Raw genomic sequence first — 21,793 nt, 5'->3', positions numbered from 1 at the left:
TTAGCATCTTCCTTTAATAGGTTCTGAGTTGGTGCATTCATATGACTAACGTTTTGTACTGTTAACTAGTCAAGAATGTCTGGGTAAAGCAATAAGCAGGAGTCGGTTCAAAACTGGAAATACTGAGAATGTGTGGGGCTTTTCCATTGTGGAGTTCAGTTCTCAGAAAGTTAAAGCTGGAATCTGTGACACCATGACCTTTAAAATTCCCGCCACTCCTCACAGTCCCTTGCACATTCCCTGAATTTGACACCTCTATAAAACTTGAAGGACTTTTTAAAATATTTTAATTTCCAACGTGATCTAAAAAAGTATCTGTTAGCTTTAAGAACAAAGGATTCAGCTTCAAAGAATATTTCTTTAATCCATATTTAATGTAATTATGAATGATTTGACAGTTAGAATTTGCTTGGATTATTTTGTGTCAGATTTCAAGGACTGGAATGCAGGCAAGCACTTCCCATAATTCACAGCCACTGCATAAGAATAAACAAAGTTAATGTTTAAACCATTTCTGGTAGCAATATTTAGAATAATAGCAGAAGTTTGTTGCTGTCACAGTAAAAATTAAGGTCCCAGTCCTTCAATGGATATTTCAGCATTGTCTCAGGATTTGTTGTTACTGGATTGCATTGCAAGATTAGGGCATTAGACAATGCACTAAATAGCTACTTGGGATATTTGCAAATATCTAGCAGGAAAATAAATCAAAATAACCTGATACAATTTCAATTTCTAATTAAAATTTTATGGGCTTTTGGCACTAATAATGCTTGAGTTGTATGTTAACCTACTATTTTCTTGATAATCTTAAGAATTAGGTTAATTTTCTGCCATCAGTTTATTACTGTATTCTTGAATGGCACAGTTAAATGGTGTGTAAGTTGATGGTATTGTAGATTTCAGCACGTAACCTATCTTTTGTTTCTGCCTTTTGGAGAAGAAGAAAGATAAATATGCAGTTTACTCTTGTACACATTCCTTATGCTTTGTTGAAGAAATATGAATATGTATTGCCCTTTCTCCCTCTTATTTAATTGAAGATGATTGATGGTAGCAAATGCATTCAGCTATAAAATGTTTTCCTTTTAACCCAGGCCTTAAAATCACTTTAAAAATCATTCTCCATGCTTCAGTTACAGTATAGTACAACAACACGTTGCTTTTTTTTCCTGATTACATTTCCCCAGTCATTCCCCTCTTTCTGAACTGATCATGAGAGTGCATGTTACTGCTTTCAGAGCTGGGTTCATGTTTGGCTGGAAACAGTAAAAATGTCTCACTTAATGGATAATGATATTCCAAGGTGACTTGAAAAACTTTTAAAAGAGATAAACAAAGATGCCAATCCTCAATGGAATATAGGTGTAGATTTAAACACTTCGCCATTTACATCCTCAGCCAGTGTAAATCTGTGTAGCGCCACTGAGTATCAGGATCATAATTTCCTCTACCTCCAACATTTGCCATGCTGATAGTCCAGAGAGCTATGCTATAGTTGTCCTTATTATCTCCTACTGAACATCAGGAATGCAGCACTCTGCTCTGTTAGGTATTACTCATGTTGGTGATTGCTACAGAAGAAACACTGACATTGTAGCCTGACAGATTTAATAAACCATTCAGTTAATGGCTAACAATTGTGCAAGATTGTCATGTCTTATTTTCCACTTATGTTGTCTATTTTTAACCAACCCCTTTCCTTTGTCTTTACTCTGACAACTAATGTGCATGGGTAAGTTAAAGAATCTATTGAAAAGGTTAAAATTTGAAACAAGTTACCCTCAAAGACTGGAACCACCAATGGGATAAGCCACCAGCAGGAGAGTCATGCGTGGTGGTGGTGGGGAGTGAAGAGAAGGCAATGACTGGGCAGCATGCCCAAGGGAAAAAGAGCACCGAGTGGCTGGGCAGCATTTCCAGAGATGCACGTGTAAGTTGGAGGAGGCAGAGAGAGGACCAAGCCATGGGGAAGCATGTGCAGAGAGGTGCTCTAGGTGGCAGTGAAATGTGCCTGGGAGCCGCAGATGTAAAGATGCAGTGAAATGAACAGACTTCCTTCCAGCGGAATGTTATCCATCACATTATGAAGCCAAAGATAAATAAATGCTTTTTTAATGATATTTTTCCATGTGCGCAATTGCTGCAGTTGCCACTGGGAAACTGTGCAATTGCAAAAGGGAGGACAGATGAGTCCATCAGACAATCTCTATTAAGATATGATCAATGTTATAGGAAAAGCCTGAATACCCCTGAAATGTAGCAAAGAAGATTGTTGAGATTACCTTATGCACTATAACCTTTTGATCAAGAAAAGCACTAGTAAATAATATAGGCTGAAAAATGTGGTTTGCAACATTGTAAGTACTTGACAAGGTAGTCTGAGAAAACAGTTCACTAGTAAAAACTGGAGATAGTGTGATAACTAACAGGTCACAATAGACCACAGTTATCTTTAGCCCTTCTTTGATGGTTTCTGGTGCAGCCTTCATTCAGTGGTAAAATTGATACATGGTGGTATTTGATACATAGGGGAGCACTGGAAGAGTTTTTGTCTAATGTATCAGGGGTATTCAGTCACAGCTGAGTGGTTAACATGCCTCTCTTGTTCTTTTGTTAAGATAGTACCCTCCCTATAATTGTTTTCTCAAGCTCAGGTGCGGCACTCAGGATCTAGATTCTATTTCCAGTACTGAACACTCAGGACTAAATGTTCAGGTCCAGCTGAACTGTGCTTGACACGTAAGCTGGGAGTGTGGGTATGTTTCTCAACTCTATAGCCCGGCCCCAAGTTATAGCCGCCTCAGGGCCACAGTAATTTACATCCCAGCTGTCAATGGCTCCAAAACCATTCTAGCAGCTGGGGATCACTGAGGAACACACTCTATTGGGAACTAGGGGGAGGGGGCAGGATGTAAAGCAAGAATGGTTCTATGCCACCTTGAGATTCCACTTACTCAAAGGGAATCATCAGAGCTGAATTAACCAGCTTTCCAGCTGCTCTGTCCTGCCACAGAAGCACAAAGGAGCCATAACGGGGCCAAGGATCTATCCTTTAAAATTTACTTTTCAAAAAGTAAATGCAGGTGTATAATTAAAGTAGTCAATAGCCCAAACAACTCAAGTTCTAAATACCATCCAAAACAGCCTTGAAAGAGAAACATGTGATAATATTTAATGTGAAACATATCCAGAATCAATATAACCTCTTTGTTAGTTTCAGATTTTCTAGTCTATCTCTAGTAAATATCTACTTTATTGTGACAATAGTAGCACCTTAAACCAACTTACTTTAGAATGCAGTTATTAAACTCAACTCACAATTCTGAGATCCCTACTTCTTTTTCAACCCCTCCCTTGAAAATCAACATTACATTAGAAAACAGCACCAGAGAGGCTAAGCACTCTAAGAGAACTGAAAAGCAGAGCATAATGCAGCAAATACTGAGCCATTAAATACCAATGGGAGAGAAAATATAATACACCCTGTGCAATTCAGCTGTTGCTAAATGCTGGTCTGCACATTAACACCAGATTAGTATCGTTTGGATGTGACATGCATGTGGAATAACAATAACAAATATAATGCCAGTGGTAATAAAGAAAAGTAAACTGCACAGTGTTCTTTCATTCTAATATACCATATGTTGTTGTATTACAATTTCACAGAAGTGTAAGGGCAGTGTTATTTATAAATTTCTTAAAAATCCATTTAATATTGTTTCCTATAAAGAGCAGTCTGAAATATAGTATGTGTTTGTAGAATAGAAATGAGTATAAAAATGATTCTTATTACTACTTAAAACCAAGATGGGTGAAAAATGTTCAAAGAAGTAAACATATCTGCTGAATCTGAATGTCAATTATACTACTAAAGTCCCTGTCTGAAACCAGAAAAAATTGATTTAAGGGTTTGTGGCCACTTTATAGCATGTTATGTGATTATATTGAAAAAGACAATAACAGAAAATGTGGAAATGGCAGAGGTGCTTAATAACTACTTTGTTTCGGTTTTCACCAAGAAGGTTGGTGGTGATTGGACATCTAACAGGGTGAATGCCAGTGAAAATGAGGTAGGATCAGAGTCTAAAATAGGGAAAGAACAAGTAAAAAATTACTTAGACAAGTTAGATGTCTTCAAATCACCAGGGCCCAATGAAATGCATCCTAGAATACTCAAGAAGCTGACTGAGGAGATATCTGAGCCATTAGCAATTATCTTTGAAAAGTCATGGAAGACGGGAGACATTCCAGAAGACTGGAAAAGGGCAAATATAGTGCCCATCTATAAAAAGGGAAATAAGGACAACCCAGGGAATTACAGACCAGCCAGCTTAACTTCTGTACCTGGAAAGATAATGGAGAAAATAATCAAGCAATTTGCAAACATCTGGAAGATGATAAGGTGAGAAGTAACAGTCAGCATGGATTTGTCAAGAACAAATCTTGTCAAACCAACATGATAGCTTTCTTTGATAGGGTAACAAGCCTTGAGGATAGGGGGAAAGCAGTAGATGAGGTATATCTTGACTTTAGTAAGGCATTTGATACTATCTTGCATGACTTTCTCATGAACAAACTAGGGAAATACAACCTAGATGGAGCTACTATAAGGTGGGTGCATAATAGGTTGGAAAATCTTTCCCAGAGAGTAATCATCAGTGGTTCACAGTCATGCTGGAAGGGCATAATGAGTGGGGTCCAACAGAGATCGGTTCTGGGTCCAGTTCTGTTCAATATCTTCTTCAATGATTTAGATAATGGCATAGAGAGTACACTTATAAAGTTTGCAGACAATACCAAGCTGGGAGGGGTTGCAAGTGCTTTGTAGCATAGGATTAAAATTCAAAATGATCTGGACAAACTGGAGAAATGGTCTGAAGTAAATAGGATGAAATTCAATAAGGAAAAACGCAAAGTACTCCACTTAGGAAGGAACAGTCAGTTGCACACATACAAAATGGGAAATGACTGCCTAGGAAGGAGTATTGCGGAAAGGGATCTGAGGTCATAGGGCATCACAAACTAAATGAGTCAATGGTGTAACACTGTTGCAAAAAAAGCAAACTTCATTCTGGGATGTATTAGCAGTAGTATTGTAAGTAAGACATGAAGTAATTCTTTTGGTCTACTCTGTGCTGATTAGGCTTCAGCTGGAGTATTGTGTCCAGTTCTGGGTGCCATATTTCAGGAAAGATGTGGACAAATTGGAAAAAGTCCAGAGAAGAGCAACAAAAATGAGTAAAGGTCTAGAAAACATGACCTATGAGGTTTGTTTGGTCTGGAGAAGAGAACACGGAGAGGGGACCTGATAACAGTTTTCAAGTACATAAAAGGTTGTTACAAAGAAGAGGGAGAAAAATTGTTCTCCTTAACCTCTGAGGATAGGACAAGAAGCAATGGGATTAAATTGCAGCAAGGGCGGTTTAGGTTGGACATTAGGAAAAACTTCCTAACTGTCAGAGTGGTTAAGTACTGGAATAAATTGCCTAGGGAGGTTGTGGAATCTCCATCATTGGGGATTTTTAAGAGCAGTTTGGAGAAACACCTGTCAAGGATGGTCTAGATAATACTTAGTCCTGCCTTGGGTACAGGGGACTGGACTAGATGACTTCTCGAGGTCCCTTCCAGTTCTATGATTCTATGATTGCATTTACAGCCAGGCTTCTAGCATTCTAAACTTCAAATAGGCCTTGCCAAGTTCATTCAGCTCATTTTCAATTAAAATGTAATATTTGACATATGGCCTGAAACACACACTTTGTTTGTTTTTTGATACCGAGTACTCTATGAGCTACGTAATAATTTCCTGCACCAATTCACAAACTTTAGAAGCTGAGCCCCTCTTCAAAAAAATTAAACCAAGGATGACACCACTGAAACCCCACCATGTTTGTTAAAGGCCTTCACATCTTGTATATCTTTCCCTTCTTTGGTGTAGATCTCTGTAATATGATATTACTGCTCCATTCCTGCATGCCTTGCATGTTGAAATAGTTAGCGCTGACAGTTTGGCATCTAAGTCAGCACCCATTGCTCCATTCATTTCAGACATCAGCTATTGTTTTAGGCTCCTTGCAAATTCAGGCAGACATCGTGTTATTGGTTACTCTGGTCAAAGTTTGAAATGAAATCTGATACTATGGAGAACAACTAACAAGTCTCACCATGCCCCCTTTGCTAGTCCTTCAAAACCCAAAAGGAGGCATGCTATACATCTTAGGAAATGTTGCTTTACAATAAATTAGTGAATAAGTTGCCTTCTGCAATAATTAGGTGGTGTATCTTCCTGGAGGTGTGTTAATTTTGATAATTGGATGCATGAGTTATGATATTCAACAAGAGCTGAACAAAGAATCATGACAGGCCACTTGCGGCAGGCTGGCTTGCTTTATTTTGGGCAAGATTTCTCTGGCAGATTCGTCTTGTTCCCTATTGCCTGCCTATCAGCTCTCACTGGCACTCCTATTTGCTTGTATACCTGCCTATCTAGCCTGCTTCCTTCAGGATCTATCTGAAGTTTCACAGACAATACTCCATACACTGCAGTTCCAACCATACAACAGAGGGGTGGCGCACCTCCTGTTTCTAAAGACTGTATGCAAGCAGTGCCTAGAATGATGGATAAAAGAAAAACATATATTTAAGTCACAGTGACGGCACCAATAAATGGTTGCCATCCTCCTCCTAAGTCCTCTGACTTTAGATGAAGTCTGTCCAGAGATCCTTGATATACCTCATAGCAAAAATGAAAACTGAGGTCTGAATACTGTTGACACATGGTCCCGTGCAATGCAATATATCTCAGAAAAAGCTGTATCTGTCTTAATGCACACGAGTGCAGTAGTTGAGTGTAATTTATCTTGTGTGTGTGTGTGCCCCACTGCTACCTGCTAGGTGGAATCACACCTGCTTGAGTGCTTTTTCTTGCTCTCTAGTCACTAGAGGCCTGCATTTCTATAGTGCCTTTCAGCTGAGGAGCTTGACGTAGTTTAAACATCCATTAAGGCTTCACAATCCCGTGTGTGTGGTAGGTAATATCCCTATTTTACAGACTGATAAATTGAGACTCAAAGGTTAAGGGTCTTGCCAAAGCTCACAAAGGAAGACAGTGACAGATCCAGGATGTAAGAATTCTGATTACTCGTCACATGTACTAACCACTAGATCAATAGCTGTTGTCACTATTAACAAGCTATTGTAAGCTATTGTACTTCAGTTTTTACAGTATTGGCATAATTCATTCTGTTTCAAGCATAATTTATTATGGGTTTCCTGTCATGTTGACAGTGCTGTGGAACAATTCAATTAAAGAGCACATGAAAGCACTAAGAATCTTCTGTCAGGTGTGAGATCTGCCACTCTTTTGTTGTATAACAACATTAGAAATGCATGTCGTTAGTGGCACTCCACAGGACATTTCACATATTGCCATGTTTTCTACAATGCAGAATAAGGTAATCTTAAAACAGGGCAACTATTAAAAGATTTAAAGAAAATACATAATGTGCATCGCATACTAGCAGATGTTCACTTTCACTCATTTCACTTTTGTTTTACTTTCGCTCATGGATGATCTTTCAGAACTCACCCATGGTTCCTTTTTCTTTTTGTCACTTGTCCTATTAGTTTACCATTAAGTTCTGAAAAGATTTCTCATGTCCCGTTCCACCAATGCTATGCAATGTGCATGTTTCTTTTTCTTGCTATGGATAAAATTCATTCAGCTGCAAAGAACCAACACAAGGCTTATGCGTCATTTAGATTCCACCCAACACTGTCACTCATCAAGCAACAAAGACTGCAAACAGAACTCCTTTTACAATTTTGCTGATAATGCATGAGCTGGCCAAGACTCAGTCTCCCTTTCCCATAGCTGTATTAGCTCTGCAGTGCTAATAGAAACTGGTAATAACTTCTTGATCTTTCAGGGAGATCTTTTATGTCCAGATGGAGTTAGTTCCAATCCCATTGGAGTCAGTGGCACTCTACAGGGGGCAGGGGTCCACTTACGCAGATAACATTACAGGATCAGAGCCTTATCAGGAGAATGAGCAGCTATCACACCTAAGATACTGAGGAACAGGTTTTTAAGATAGGGCCATATAGACACAGTTTCTTTGCAGAGTAGAAATACATTTTAAATATATATTTTTAGCAGCTTTCTCCCCATTTTCCACAAAAGGGCCTCATTTCTGTGTGTCAAGGAGCCAGCATGGGGTTTGGAGGCCTCTACCTCAATAACTGCTGGGATGGAAGGAGCAGTACCTCTAGTGCTTCTCTTCCCTTTCTGCTTACCTTCTTTCAGAGGTCTGACCACACCCTGATGGGAAAATAGTTCATCAGAGGTAAAACCAGCCCCTAGAATTCTGTAGCAGGGGGATAAGTTTGCATTAATTCTATCATATGTTTAAAAATCCCTATAGAAAATGTCCTACAGAATTTAAAGGAAAGTGATTCTTTCCATAAGTGGCCTCTCTTCCAACAGTCAGATGCTTGGATGGGTATCTAGGCATTTGTTGCACCTATGCTAGGATGTAGCAGGGCTGAGCTTTGCTTGTTCACAGTAGCAAGCCTTGAAAATGTCTCAAAGGTCAGGATCAGAACAAATGACTAACTTGCCATTAGTCATGAAAGAAGCCAGCATAATAGACCCTGCAGTTGTGAATACAAGTTTCACATAGAAAATCTTTCACAAGATGTGTCTAACAGAGAAAATATTTTAATTACTTACCAAAAATTTAGCTCCATTAATGTCCAATTTTTCCACGACTGCTGCAGATTCAGGCATTCGAATCTGGGGACGGGGGGAGAGGATTACAAAAAAAAATTGAAAACTATACATGATAGTCTAAATCATAGATAAGTTTATAGATAGAAATATTTTATGTTGAAATTGAACTGCATGTGGTAGTTGCAGGAGTCTGTGTATATTTCATTTGAAGTGGATAAGGAGGTAAATAACATTGCAGTGTGTGACTGACAGGCATTCCTAGAGAATGGGGCTCAGAAAACATCAACTTTCAAAATCACACTTATAGAACAGATACTGATATATATTTTTTTTAATTCTTAATATATCTAAGTGGATCAGTTGTAAAGGAAAATGAAACAAACCTATTCTTCAATCCCACTTCCGCTATTATGGCAGAGGTCCTGCAGGGCTGGTGAGACTCAGTCCCGCTGCAGGGCTTTACACTAATCCTGTGCAGGGTTCTAACCTGCCACTCCCAAGAAGCTCTGTTCCTTGACAAAAGGAAGTTAAGTGTTTGCTCAGGCTGGAGAGTTAAGGGAGCACAGCAGTCCCACAGTTTCAGGTTGTACTTGCGGATCCCATCACAGAGACTCAGTAGGTTTTCATTACAAAGGGTGGCAAGGAATAGACCTGGTTTGGTAAACGCCCTAAGAGTGTTTCTGGCTGAGGAGCTTTGGCATGGCTTTTTAAAAGAACTGTCTTGTTGTGTACACAACCGAGGGCTTAGGAACTTCAGGAGAAAAACTGCAGAACCTTTTTTTTTTCCATTAAAAATATACAGGACTTTAAGTGAATTCAAGTAGTTTAGTTTAACCATCAAATCTGTCTTAAGCTCCATTAACAGTGTGAAATTAAAATTAGGGTCACATAAATTCATTTCATTTGCTTAGAGGTGAGCCATTGAACTCAGGAAAATTACATGTTTAACAGTCTCAATGTTCAGAAAAGACAAATTTTGGCTTCCAGTAGATGTCAGAACTGCCTGCAGTTATAGAGTCAATGGGAATTGAAGGCACATAGCAGTCTGCAGTATGTGCTCTGCACATTCCAGGCTAGCACCCTTAATGGTTTAAGCATTTGACAGTGCTAAGAAGGTAAACTTGAAATTTGAAAAACATATTTGTATGGCAGGGATTGTAAACTCTAGGGTACATTTGTCAAGTGTTTATTCAGTGTTTGCTGATTGTTCTTTACAGTGTAGCTGTAACCATTTTGTTTGAAAGATTAACCGGAAAAAAAGTGTAGTACAGAAACAAAGCTGTAAAATGATACTGGATTTTCTGAGCTGATGCTTTTTTTCTATAGCACTTTTCTCTTCAGTCTAAGTAAACTATATTTTTCTTTGTTTTTTCTTAAAGTATTTATGTTGATGAAGAAAGGAAATACAAGTCTGGTTGGTTTTTAACGTTAGGGTTGCTGACCCATTTAGCCAGATCAGTGTCTAAACCAGTATTTCTAATGAGATTTAGTAAACTGCTCTCATGTTCTAAATAATTAGTTCTTTCCAAATCAGAACAAGATTGTGACTTCACAAGCTCCTGGAATAAAGGACAGTGTGTAGCACGCTGTTGCTGGAGTATGCCAGGAACCTCCATCTTTCCAAGGTGAAATAATTTGCCATTGATATAGCTGTGGTGGGATGAAGAGAGTGTGTGTGGAGTGAAGGTACCATCTACTCTGCCTCCCTGCCTGCCTAAGAGCATGAGAACAGCTGTACTGGGTCAGACCAATGGTCCAACTAGATCAGTATCCTTTCGACAGTGGCCAATGCCAGGTGCTTCAGAGGGAATGAACAGAACAGGTAATCAAGTGATCCATCCCTATTGTCCATTCCCAGCTTCTGGCACACAGAGGCTAGGGACACTCAGATGATGGTGTTGCATCCCTGCCCATCCTGGGTAATAGCCATTGATGGACCTATTCTCCATGAACTTATCTAGTTCTTTTTTGAACCCTGTTATAGTTCTGGCCTTCACAACATCTTCTGGAAAAGAGTTGACTGTGCATTGTGTGAAAAAGTACTTCCTTTTGTTTTAAACCTGCTGCCTATTAATTTCATTTGGTGACCCCTAGTTCTTGTGCTACGTGAAGGAGTAAATAACATTTCCTTATTCACTTTCTCCACACCAGTCAAGATTGTATAGACCTTTATCATATGCCCCTTCGTTGTCTCTTTTCCAAGCTGAAAAATCCCAGCCTTTTTACTCTCTCCTCATACAGAAGCTGTTCCATACTCGTGATCATTTTTGTTGCTCTTCTCTGTACCTTTTCCAATTCCAGTATATCTTTTTTGAGATGGGGCAACCAGATCTGCACTCAGTATTCAAGATGTGGACGTATCATGGATTTATATGGAGGCATTATATTTTCTCTCTTATCTATCCCTTTCCTAATGTTTCCTAACATTGTTAGTTTTTTTTGACTACCATACTGTCTACTCCCCACCCATCTGAGTAGGAGTACTGACCCTGCGGCTCTTCCCTCCTCTTTCCCTCCCCCATGCTGTGAATCATGGGGTATGTGGCCAGTAATGGGGAATAATTGGGGGTTCTCCTGTGCCCTCTTACTTTTCTGTGAAGTGTGTAAGGCAAGCAGCCATCTTGCCCTTTGTGTTATATGATGAACACCAAACCTTTCACTACATTTCCAGTATAATAATACCACCACTTAAAATTGAGGAAGGATATGTGGACTCATTTGTAAATGGCAAGGAAAGGAGGAGGGAAGAAAAACTTGAGCAGAGGAATGTAACATTTCTGTGTTCTCTAAATATACAGTACATGCAAGAGAATAGGAGAACTATTACATGCACATAGATAGAGTTTTTACTTTATGGGCTTCACTCAGTCATGGGGGAGAAAGCAAAATCAATAGGGCTAATTATTTTTATTACAATATTGGTTTTAATGCCTTACAACATTCTGCAGAATGACAAACTAATAACCTCTGCACGTATCACACACAAAGTGTATATTCAAAGAACATTACTAAGGTAGAAGGGTTGAGCACCAAAATGTTAGGAAATAGCAGAATTAAGGTTGCCAATGCCAACCTTGTGTGTATGCATTATAATGCATTCTTTATTGCATGATCACATACCATTTTTTTCCACAGGACCCCTGCCTCATTCGGTGCACAAGATGGATAGTTCTCACTTAATAAGCAGATATTCAATATTCTCTTTTCTCCTAATTGATCAATTTCTGGCCCTAGGTCTTCTAATACAGAATTCAGACGCTACCCTGAAGACAGAATTATTAATATCCTCATGGGCTTTTCTATGATGCTCACTACTATGAGTGCTTCACAAGCATTAATGAATTTATTTTCACAACACCCCTGTGAGGGGATGGAGTGTTGGTATTTCTATTTTGCATAGCGGGGGACTGAGGCACAAAAAGGTTAATCTTAAAAGTGTCCACTAATTCTGGATGCCCAAACTGAGCATCCAATGGAGCCTAGGAATCTGATTTCTTTCAGAAAATTTAGCATTATATAGCACTTCATATTCAAAAAGCACAGCTCCCATTGACTGCAATTGCAGCTGTGAGTGCTTGGCACTTCTGTAAATCAGACCCCAGGACTTCAAGTCAGGCACCCAGACAATATGGAATACACTAGTGAAAAGATGGTTTAAGTGAGTTACCCAGCATCACAGAGTAACTCTAGCAGAGGCAGGGATAGAATCAAATTCTCCAGGGCAGCATTAAGCTGCTTTAACCATGAGACCTTTCTCTTCTTAAACTTGCCAACTTCTGCAATAAATGAAGCAGGAGCTTTACAGTTTTTTACTACACAACCTGGATTCATCCCCAAAGCACCAGAGCAGGTCCATTCTGTTAATTGAATGAGGCAGGGGCCCTGCGGAAAAATAGTATGTGGTCATGTAATTCCTGTATGCACAAGGAATCTGAATTAAAGTGCCACTGGCAACCTGAAGTGCTTGACTTTGCAACCATAAAAATGTTCTTTTAACATAGTTTTTGTGTGTAACTGCCTAGACCTTAAAAAAGCAAACTGAAACAACAAAACTTTGATCACGTATTATCATATTGACACCCACATCAGCAGGGTTGGAACCAGATCCACCACACAGCTAATGTAAAGTATTTTACAGCCAAACTAAGGAGGATCTGTATGTGTCAAAAGAATATTTTGGAAATACTTTATCAGAGACAGAAAGGAGAAATCCCTCTGACTGAATTAAAAATAGTAGATTACTTCTTTTAAATCTTTCAGCTAATTAAAATGGAGTTGTGCAAATCGATTTAGATTACAGGAAGGCTTTGATATAGCACCACACAGGATATCTAGAAATCAATGGGAAGTGATCAGGAGTTGAGCTACTTATCACATTGGAATGTTGGGCACTGGGCAGTGACTAGTAGAATGCCAAAAAATGAGCATTAGAACTATTTTTGCTTAGTTTATATGTCAACTTGCAACTATATAAACTCATGAAGTGAACATTGCCATTCAGCACCTTGATTGGAGCAACAAGGCACCAGCCAGCTTTTGAATAAAAGAAGGATCATCCTCCACTGGATGCTCCACTGCCCAATGGTCCATTGGCCAGCCAGAGAGATGTGAATCAGTTGGCTCTTGCATCCCAAGTATAGGGATTGTGGTTTTTAGGTTGCTTTGGGTTTGATCTGTTTTAAGGGTCAGGGAGAAATTTTTCCCCTTTGGGGCAGTGTTCCCTCTAATTTTCCCCACACATCTGCAGAACTAACTTGTTATGTGCACCAATATGGAGGTGATGTGTGACACTGTTGTGGCCTGCTGCTTAAAATCCATCCCTTTGTCTGTCGTCATTGGCTTGCATGTCCTGATCAATAAAGTGTGTATGTAAGTGTGTGTAAATTGGTTAGCCCTACTTTCCTGGTCTTTCAGGCCCTGCAAACTGGGGCTGTCGATTAATTGCAGTTAGCTCACATGATTAACTCAAAAACATTAATCATGATTAAAAATTAATTGCGATTAATTGCAGTTTTAATTGCACTGTTAAACAATAGAATACCAATTTATTAAATATTTTGGATGTTTTTCTACATTTTCAAATATATTGATTTCAATTACAACACAGAATACAAAGTATACACTGCTCACTTAATATTATTTTTATTGCAAATATTTGCACTGTAAAATGATAAACAAAAAAACCCCAGTATTTTTCAGTTCACTTCATGCAAGTACTGTAGTGCAATCTCTTTATCGTGAAAGTGCAATTTACAAATGTAGATTATTTTTGTTACATAACTGCACTCAAAAACAAAACAATGCAAAGCTTTATAGCCTACAAGTGCACTCAATCCTTCTCATTCTGCCAATTGCTAAGACAAACAAGTTTGTTCACATTTACGGGAGATAATGCTGCCCTTTTCTTATTTGCAATGTCACCAGAAAGTGAGAACAGGCATTCGCATGGGACTTTTGTAGCCGACATTGTCAGATATGCTAAACATTCATATGCCCCTTCATGCTTCAGCCATCATTCCAGAGGACGTGCTTCCATGCTGATGACGCTCGTTTAAAAAAAAATGCATTAATTAAATTTGTGACTGAACTCCTTAGGGGAGAATTGTATGTCTTGGCTCTATTTTACGTGCATTCTGCCATATATTTCATGTTATAGTAGTCTCAGATGATGACTCAGCACATGTTCATTTTAAGAACACTTTCACTGCAGATTTTACAAAACGCAAAGAAGGTACCAATGTGAGATTTTTAAAAATTATCTACAGCAATCGACCCTGAATCTGAAGTGCCTTCCAAAATCTGAGAGGGATGAGGTGTCGAGCATGCTTTCAGAAATCTTAATAGAGCAACACTCTGATGTTAGGAATCATTAAAAAGGGGATAGAGAATAAGACAGAGAATATATTATTGCCCTTATATAAATTGATGGTACACCCACATCTCGAATACTGCGTACAGATGTGGTCTCCTCATCTCAAAAAAGATATACTGGCACTAGAAAAGGTTCAGAAAAGGGCAACTAAAATGATTAGGGGTTTGGAATGGGTCCCATATGAGGAGAGATTAAAGAGGCTAGGACTCTTCAGCTTGGAAAAGAGGAGACTAAGGGGGGATATGATAGAGATATATAAAATCATGAGTGATATGGAGAAAGTGGATAAGGAAAAGTTATTTACTTATTCCCATAATACAAGAACTAGGGGTCACCAAATGAAATTAATAGGCAGCAGGTTTAAAACAAATACAAGAAAGTTCTTCTGCACGCAGCGCACAGTCAACTTGTGGAACTCCTTACCTGTGGAGGTTGTGAAGGCTAGGACTATAACAACATTTAAAAGAGAACTGGATAAATTCATGGTGGTTAAGTCCATTAATGGCTATTAGCCAGGATGGGTAAGGAATGGTGTCCCTAGCCTCTATTTGTCAGAGGATGGAGATGGATGGCAGGAGAGAGATCACTTGATCATTACCTGTTAGATCCACTCCCTCTGAGGCACCTGGCATTGGCCACTGTCGGTAGACAGGATACTGGGCTAGATGAACCTTTGATCTGACCTGGTACGGCCATTCTTATGTTCTTATGTGGAAACTACAGAACCCGAACCACCAAAAAAGAAAATCAAGCTTTTGCTGGTGGCATCTGACTCAGATGATAAAAATGAACATGCTTCGGTCCATACTGCTTTGGATTGTTATCGAGCAGAACGCATCATCAGCATGGACATGTCCTCTGGAATGGTGGATGAAGCATGAAGGGTTATATGAATCTTTAGCACATATGGCATGTAAATATCTTGTGACGCCAGCTACAACAGTGATATGAGAACGCCTGTTTTCACTTTCAGGTGGCATTGTGAACAAGAAGCGGGCAGTGTTGTCTCCTGCAAATGTAATCAAACTTATTTGTCTGAGCAATTGGCTGAACAAGAAATAGGACTGAGTGGACTTGTAGGCTCTACATTTTTACATTGTTTGTTTATTTTTGAATGGAGTTATTTTCTTGTACATAATTCTGCATTTGTAAGTTCAACTTTCGTGATAAAGAGATTGCACTACAGTACTTATATTTGGTGAATTGAAAAAAACTATTGTTTTTCACAGTGCAAATATTTGTAATAAAAAATAAATATAAAGTGAGCACTGTTCACTTTGTATTCTGTTAGAATTGAAATCAATATATTTGAAAATGTAGAAAATATTTAAATAAATGGAATTCTATTATTGTTTTGCAGTGTGATTAATCACAATTCATTTTTTTAATTGCTTGACAGCCCTAATACAAACCCGAATGCAAACATCTTGCCTATCTAAATTTCCCTGTAGTTTCTGTGTGATTTTGGTGCTGCTATTAATGCCCTGTCCTAAATTCTTGTGTAGGGTTAGTGAATATTGTTAAATAGGTGGTGTATGTCATACCAGCGTTGGGGAAAGTAATCTCTATTCATAGTATGTGTGTTTATTTTTAAAGCACTCTGATATCAATTAAGAGAGAGACTTTATGGACCAGGTTTTGAATTCCTTACTCACATGAGTAAGGGCCCACCAATGGGAGTAAAGGATTCATAACCTGACCCTATCTGAGAAATTATTGCTGAAGTGTTTGTTAATATCAGAGGACAGGTAACTATAGAAATGTAGAGCTGGAAGGGAACTCAAGAGTCTAGTCCAGTACAGTAATTCTCACAATTAAGACAAATCCAGGAGAGTAATCAATGAAGGGAGATGGTGACTCTGGCCATAATATTTAGAATTTGGATAGGTTATAAGCACAGGGCAGATGAGGGCCATAGAACAACAAAGAATTACACATTTAGGACACAAAGAGGATATACTTCAATATAGTCAAATTCTGTGAAACAATGGGCTCAAACGCCTAGATGAATGGCAGGTAAAACCCTAAAGCATGAGCCACAATATTCAACAGTTGCAAGGGAAAAAAGTCTGGCATGTGTAAAAAGAAGCACTTGAATATATCTTAGCAGAAACTATTCAGCTAGGGATTACTGAGGACAAGTTCAGAATACTGTGTGCACTTCAGGTTACATTATTATAATAAAAAGGATATTACAGAAATAGGAAAGGTGCAACAGAATGATAAAAGAACTCAAGGATTTAACTTTAAGGGAGCATTTAGAAACTACAGTAGGTCTATAGTCATTGAAAAGAAAAGGTGATGAGCAAATTCATATTGAAATCCTGCAAATCTTAGTAGTGATCTCTTGCTCTAAAATAATACACACAGACCTCCAATAAAATTGTTACTTAGTGCCAGAAGGAAATAAAAGGTGGCACGATTTTTGTGTGTAAATATTTCTCAATATAGCCCTGTGTGCACACATTATTGTGGTTCTTTGTCTTGTGCAGGATACTTTTCTTTTAATAAGCAACTTCTGTCATGGACTGAATTTCAATAAAAACTAAGAGAACACAGAGAATCTTACAGAACATCAATACACATAAGTCCTTGGTAGTCACAATTGCTGACTAAACAGCTTTAAACACATTTTAGAATCTATGTTTATATCCAGGAGGGAGTAATCATACATATTATAAAGAGTAGATATAGTGGGTGAGGTAATATATTGTGTCTCTAATATCCCGGGACCAACACAGCTACAACACTGCACACAAAGAGTAGATAAGTCCAGCAACCTATTTTGCTAGCTGAACTGAAATGAGTATGATATACTGTACTGTCTTCAGTCTGAGCTCTAGGTTCAGTACCTGTCTTAGGAGATCTGCAACTTGAAGAGTTGTCCAATTCTCACATTCCTCTCGAAGGGGTAGTTTTGTGGCCATTTTGCTATCCGGTGAGGAAGATTTGATCTGTTTCTGGTGACAGTAAATGCTTTGCTTCACTGACATTCACCATCTGCTGTGGAAATTGAAAGAGGAAGTCCCTTTTGCAACTTTTTCCTGCTTGATTGCTTAAAGTACACGCCTTTTCAAGTAATTTGGAAACTACTGATATACTCATATTTCAGGACAATGATTTTGAATATAAGCAGGTACTCAGTAAAAGGGTCATGTCATATCATATCATATCATCCTTATACAGGCAGAAATACCCATTGAAGTGAGTTGAGATAAGGATACTTGTGCTTGATAATTAATGACACTGTGGCCACGTTTAAAGGCATTTTAGTGCCATCTGCTTCATTTTTCACATGGTGTAAAATAAGTTAGTGTTAGTGACAACTGCCTCTTGCACACCTTTAACTCCTTTTCATAGTCACTCTGATCAGCTCTTAGATTGTGTTTGACACACTTCTATGTTTTGACACACTATGATGCTGTGAATATATATATAGAGAAAGCAGAGCTCAGATACAGGATTTGTATTTCCAGATTGTCAAATTACTTAACCCGACTCTTTGTTTAAGGTGTCGGCACAATACTCTCAGGGTAAAATAAATCATTTGATTAAATACTGTATGCATAATGAGCATTTGAAAGAAAAATATTAGCTTCAAATTCTTAAGCTATTAAAGAACAAATCATCTACAAATATTCATATATTTATTCAATAAAATTAATTTAAACATAAGACTAATAGATAAGTACATCATCTACATCAGGAAATAAAATTGCAAAGATGCACTTCCAATAAAACCAGTTTATTGTGCATTGCAGCTCTGAGTCACTGTAACAGAAGTAATGTGAAGTCTTCCATAAAAGGCTGGAGAGCAAGGAATGTCCTGCTTTCTAGTTGCTCTTCCTGTTTTATTTCCCAGTGCAAACAGTTTTGGGGCACATTTTCAAGGATTGGAACTGATTCTAAGTTTAAAATGTGTTGTCTGTTACCCTTTTTCAAATTCTGCTATATGTTGTGGCTGTTGCAAAGTGATTGACAGATTTCCTAACAACCAGCATATTATTGAAAACCTGATGACTGTAAAACTTTAGCAATTTACTCCATACAAGTATATATACACCGTTTTGAAAGTGCCAACTGCATTTTTATGTGGTATAATTCTTTGGAGTTCCATTTAGTAAACATTCAATTTTCAATTTATTAGAAGTCATTGCATTAGGCAGAGCAAATTTATCTCGGGGAATGTCATAATCTTTCTTGCTAAAGTACTTACTAATACAAACACTAGTACTTACGTTCTATCATGTATGTAATCATTTAACATATAAAATTTATTGCAAACTTTAAATCAAACTCAGCTTTACTAGAAGCAGCAACTACATCAACTTCTGTTTCCTCGACTAATATTAATAGTGACACATCATTTTAATAATCTAAATGCTAACATCTTAGATCTTTAAGGCATCACTTTAATACAAAATATAAACACTTAGCACTGATGATTTTGTGTCCAGTAGATACAAAAACAGTAAAAAGAACATGGCTTACCAAACACAGATAATTTTTTCTCCAGACATGCATATTAGAGCCGATTCCAAGTAAACTAAAGTAAGAGCCGTTTCTTGTATCTGCTATCCTGCTGCAAACACTCCCTTGTGGTTACTGTTGTTGTTGGAATGATTGACAGGCTTGCCATCTCTGGTGAGAGAGAGAAAAGGATCCTTAAAGTCATAACCTAGTGATCTTGTATTTAGTATAAAGAAATAGACAGAAATGAAAAAGGAAAGGGAGCATACAATTCTTTCTAAAAGTTTGATGAAACTTTGCCAGTTCACTCTTCAGCGCTAACAGTGTCTAAAAATACTTAAGAGGTGAAGTTACATTATTTTTGGAGCACTAGATTCACCAAGACAATCTATCACTGATATTTTTATATCCATGTGGACTTTCTTCTGAAGATGCTCTTGGTAGAACTGCTACAAAGCAGTTGGGCTAAGTTTTGAAATCTAGTTAACAAACCTTTGCACATTCTCTCCAACTGTTAGACTAAGGTGGGTTTGACGCGAACAAGGAGACAATGGGAAACAAAGCAGTAACACATGGCTGTATCTTTGTTCTCTTTCAAAATGATTTTTTAATATTTTATAACATCTTTTATGGACAAAGAAAACATGGGCATCAGTACAAAAAGAGGAACCAAATACATTGTGAATCAAGAATTCAGCTTTAAAGACAATACCTCAGTGGAAAATAACACAAATGAGTAAATTTCAGTCTTCTTCGAGGATGATGAGGAAAAGAAGAAAAGGGATATTTCATGTCAATAGGATAGCCTGAAAATAGAAAGTGCTATTAAAGTCAGATGGAGAACGGTCTGTGGAACAGCTCATGTGTATGGGCTTGCTCTAAAGGCCATTGAAATCACTGGAAAGTTTTCTAAAGACTTCGATGGGCTTGGGATCAGGCTGTAATTGAGGGGAATGATGGGCTCCAGAAAGTAGCCATGGGTGAGTGAGTTTCACACAAGTTTGTTTTTGCAAAAACATCATTGCATAACTGCAATAGATAAGCTTCAATCACACTTAGCAAATTTTGATTTGCCTTCATTTTCCAGGCACTTCTTGTTTTTTGCAAAACCTTGCTAATTTCTAGTATTTATTCAGTAAGATTAAAACTGCTTCACTTGCATAAGAAGAATACATGCCATACGGCACTGCTTAAAAGTGACTTCTGTTCTTCTTAGTATAATTTTTTTTGCCAATTTCACTTGTGCTAAGAAAACTTCTGAAGTGCTTTAGTAGCTAATGACTCAAAGCTGTGGCAGGGGGACAGCAAGACAATTTTGGGTGTGTGAAAATAGTGAGAATAGACAGTAACATGTATTGTAATGGTAATATGTATTGTGGGATTTTGAGATGTGTTCTTGCATATTTCCTGTTGTCATGATAAAAAGATGGTCTTGCTAGCCACTGGATTGCAAATCAACAGATCTGGGTTCCATTCCTGACTCTGTCAGACTTCCTGTGTGATTTAGGAATGGAAAATTTCTTACCAATAATGTTTTTTCTGCTAGCAATGTCTCCTACAATTCTGGACATCTGAGCTACTCTCCTCTCTCTCAAGCTTGTGGTGGCAGATAAGTGTTTTGGAGCTGCATGGTCTGGCTATGTGATGTGAAACTTGCTTCTCATCATTAACAAATATTCCAGCTGTAACGAAATAACTGTGCACATGAGACCAAGGAAGATGGTCATATGGTAACGATTCCACTTAATATCTGACCTTGACTCATGAGCCCTGCAGGGTGGATAGAATCGTGGGATATGCTACTAGCAGAAAGGAAATTATCACTAAGAATATTTTCCTTTCTGCAGCCCAGCATGTCCCACAATTCTGGACGTCTGGGAAATAGCAAGCTGTGAACAGATGTAGGAAGGTTATGAAACAAAAGTTCGGTAGGAAAGAAATAGCCACCTTTTCCCGAGCTCACTCAAAAGTTTGTATTATTTCTAGGCCATTGCCTGCAACACCTTCCTGCCAAAGGAGGCCTCTGCAGAAGATAGAAAGTCCTGTCTGTAGTGATTAATGAGGGTTTTAACTGTAGACTGCTTTGCAAATTTGTGAAGTGGAGACACTTGCTCATTTCATGAGGTTACTAAGGATCTCTTGGAGTGTACCTCCATTCCTTTTGGGACAGGAGTCTCTGATGATTTGTAGTTTGCCACAATGATAGTCTAATCCAACTAGTGATGGAGGACTTGGAAGCTCTGAGACCCTGGCATTTTGGGTGGAAAGACATGAATAGGGAGCTTGATCTTCTCATGGAGTCTGTATGCTTGAGATAGATTTTCAGACCTCTAAGGTGTGTAAAAGGAGAATGCTCATCACCAGTGCCACCTAGGGGGTCAGGCAGGGGTGCAGGAGGTGATTGCCCCTTTTCTGTTAGAGTCCTGTTTTTCAGCTTCCCCAAAGGCTTCGGGGCTTTTACTTTAGTATGGGGACTTTGGAGGGCTCAGAACGTGAACAATCAGGGTCTTCCCCTGCTAGACTCTCTACTGAGGTAAAGGCTTCTGTTGATATTCCATCTTTTGAGAGTGGATAGGGGAGTTTGGGACCGTGCTTTCCACTGGGCTTTGATCCAGGGTCTGATAGTGGGCAGCTGTGTTCTGCACGTGGGGGTGGTATGCAGCTGCCCCCCCTCAGAGCACTTCCTACCCAAGTTTATTTGCAATTTGGAATTGCAA

At 38.5% G+C, this 21,793-nt stretch overlaps 1 protein-coding gene across 2 annotated transcripts in view; it reads right to left on the bottom strand.

Moving 5' to 3' along the window:
- Positions 1-19,174, bottom strand: part of BLNK (B cell linker) — a 160,117-nt gene extending 140,943 nt beyond the window's left edge. The window contains exons 1-3 of one of the 2 annotated variants that reach the window (XM_026651156.1): positions 19,098-19,174; positions 17,459-17,606; positions 8,735-8,797 (exon numbers count right to left, since the gene is read on the bottom strand). In XM_026651156.1, the coding sequence (XP_026506941.1) occupies positions 8,735-8,797; positions 17,459-17,599 (204 nt within the window). In that variant the 5' untranslated portion in view covers positions 17,600-17,606; positions 19,098-19,174. Of the gene's footprint in view, positions 1-8,734; positions 8,798-17,458; positions 17,610-19,097 lie in introns of both variants that reach the window. The other variant, XM_026651155.1, reaches the window with a different exon arrangement.
- Between the last annotated feature and the right edge of the window lie 2,619 nt (positions 19,175-21,793).

Source organism: Terrapene carolina, unplaced genomic scaffold (assembly GCF_002925995.2).
Source record: "Terrapene carolina triunguis isolate 2854851 unplaced genomic scaffold, T_m_triunguis-2.0 Scaffold95, whole genome shotgun sequence".
NCBI classification, from domain to species: Eukaryota; Metazoa; Chordata; order Testudines; family Emydidae; genus Terrapene; species Terrapene triunguis.
This window is presented reverse-complemented; position numbering and strand designations above follow the sequence as displayed.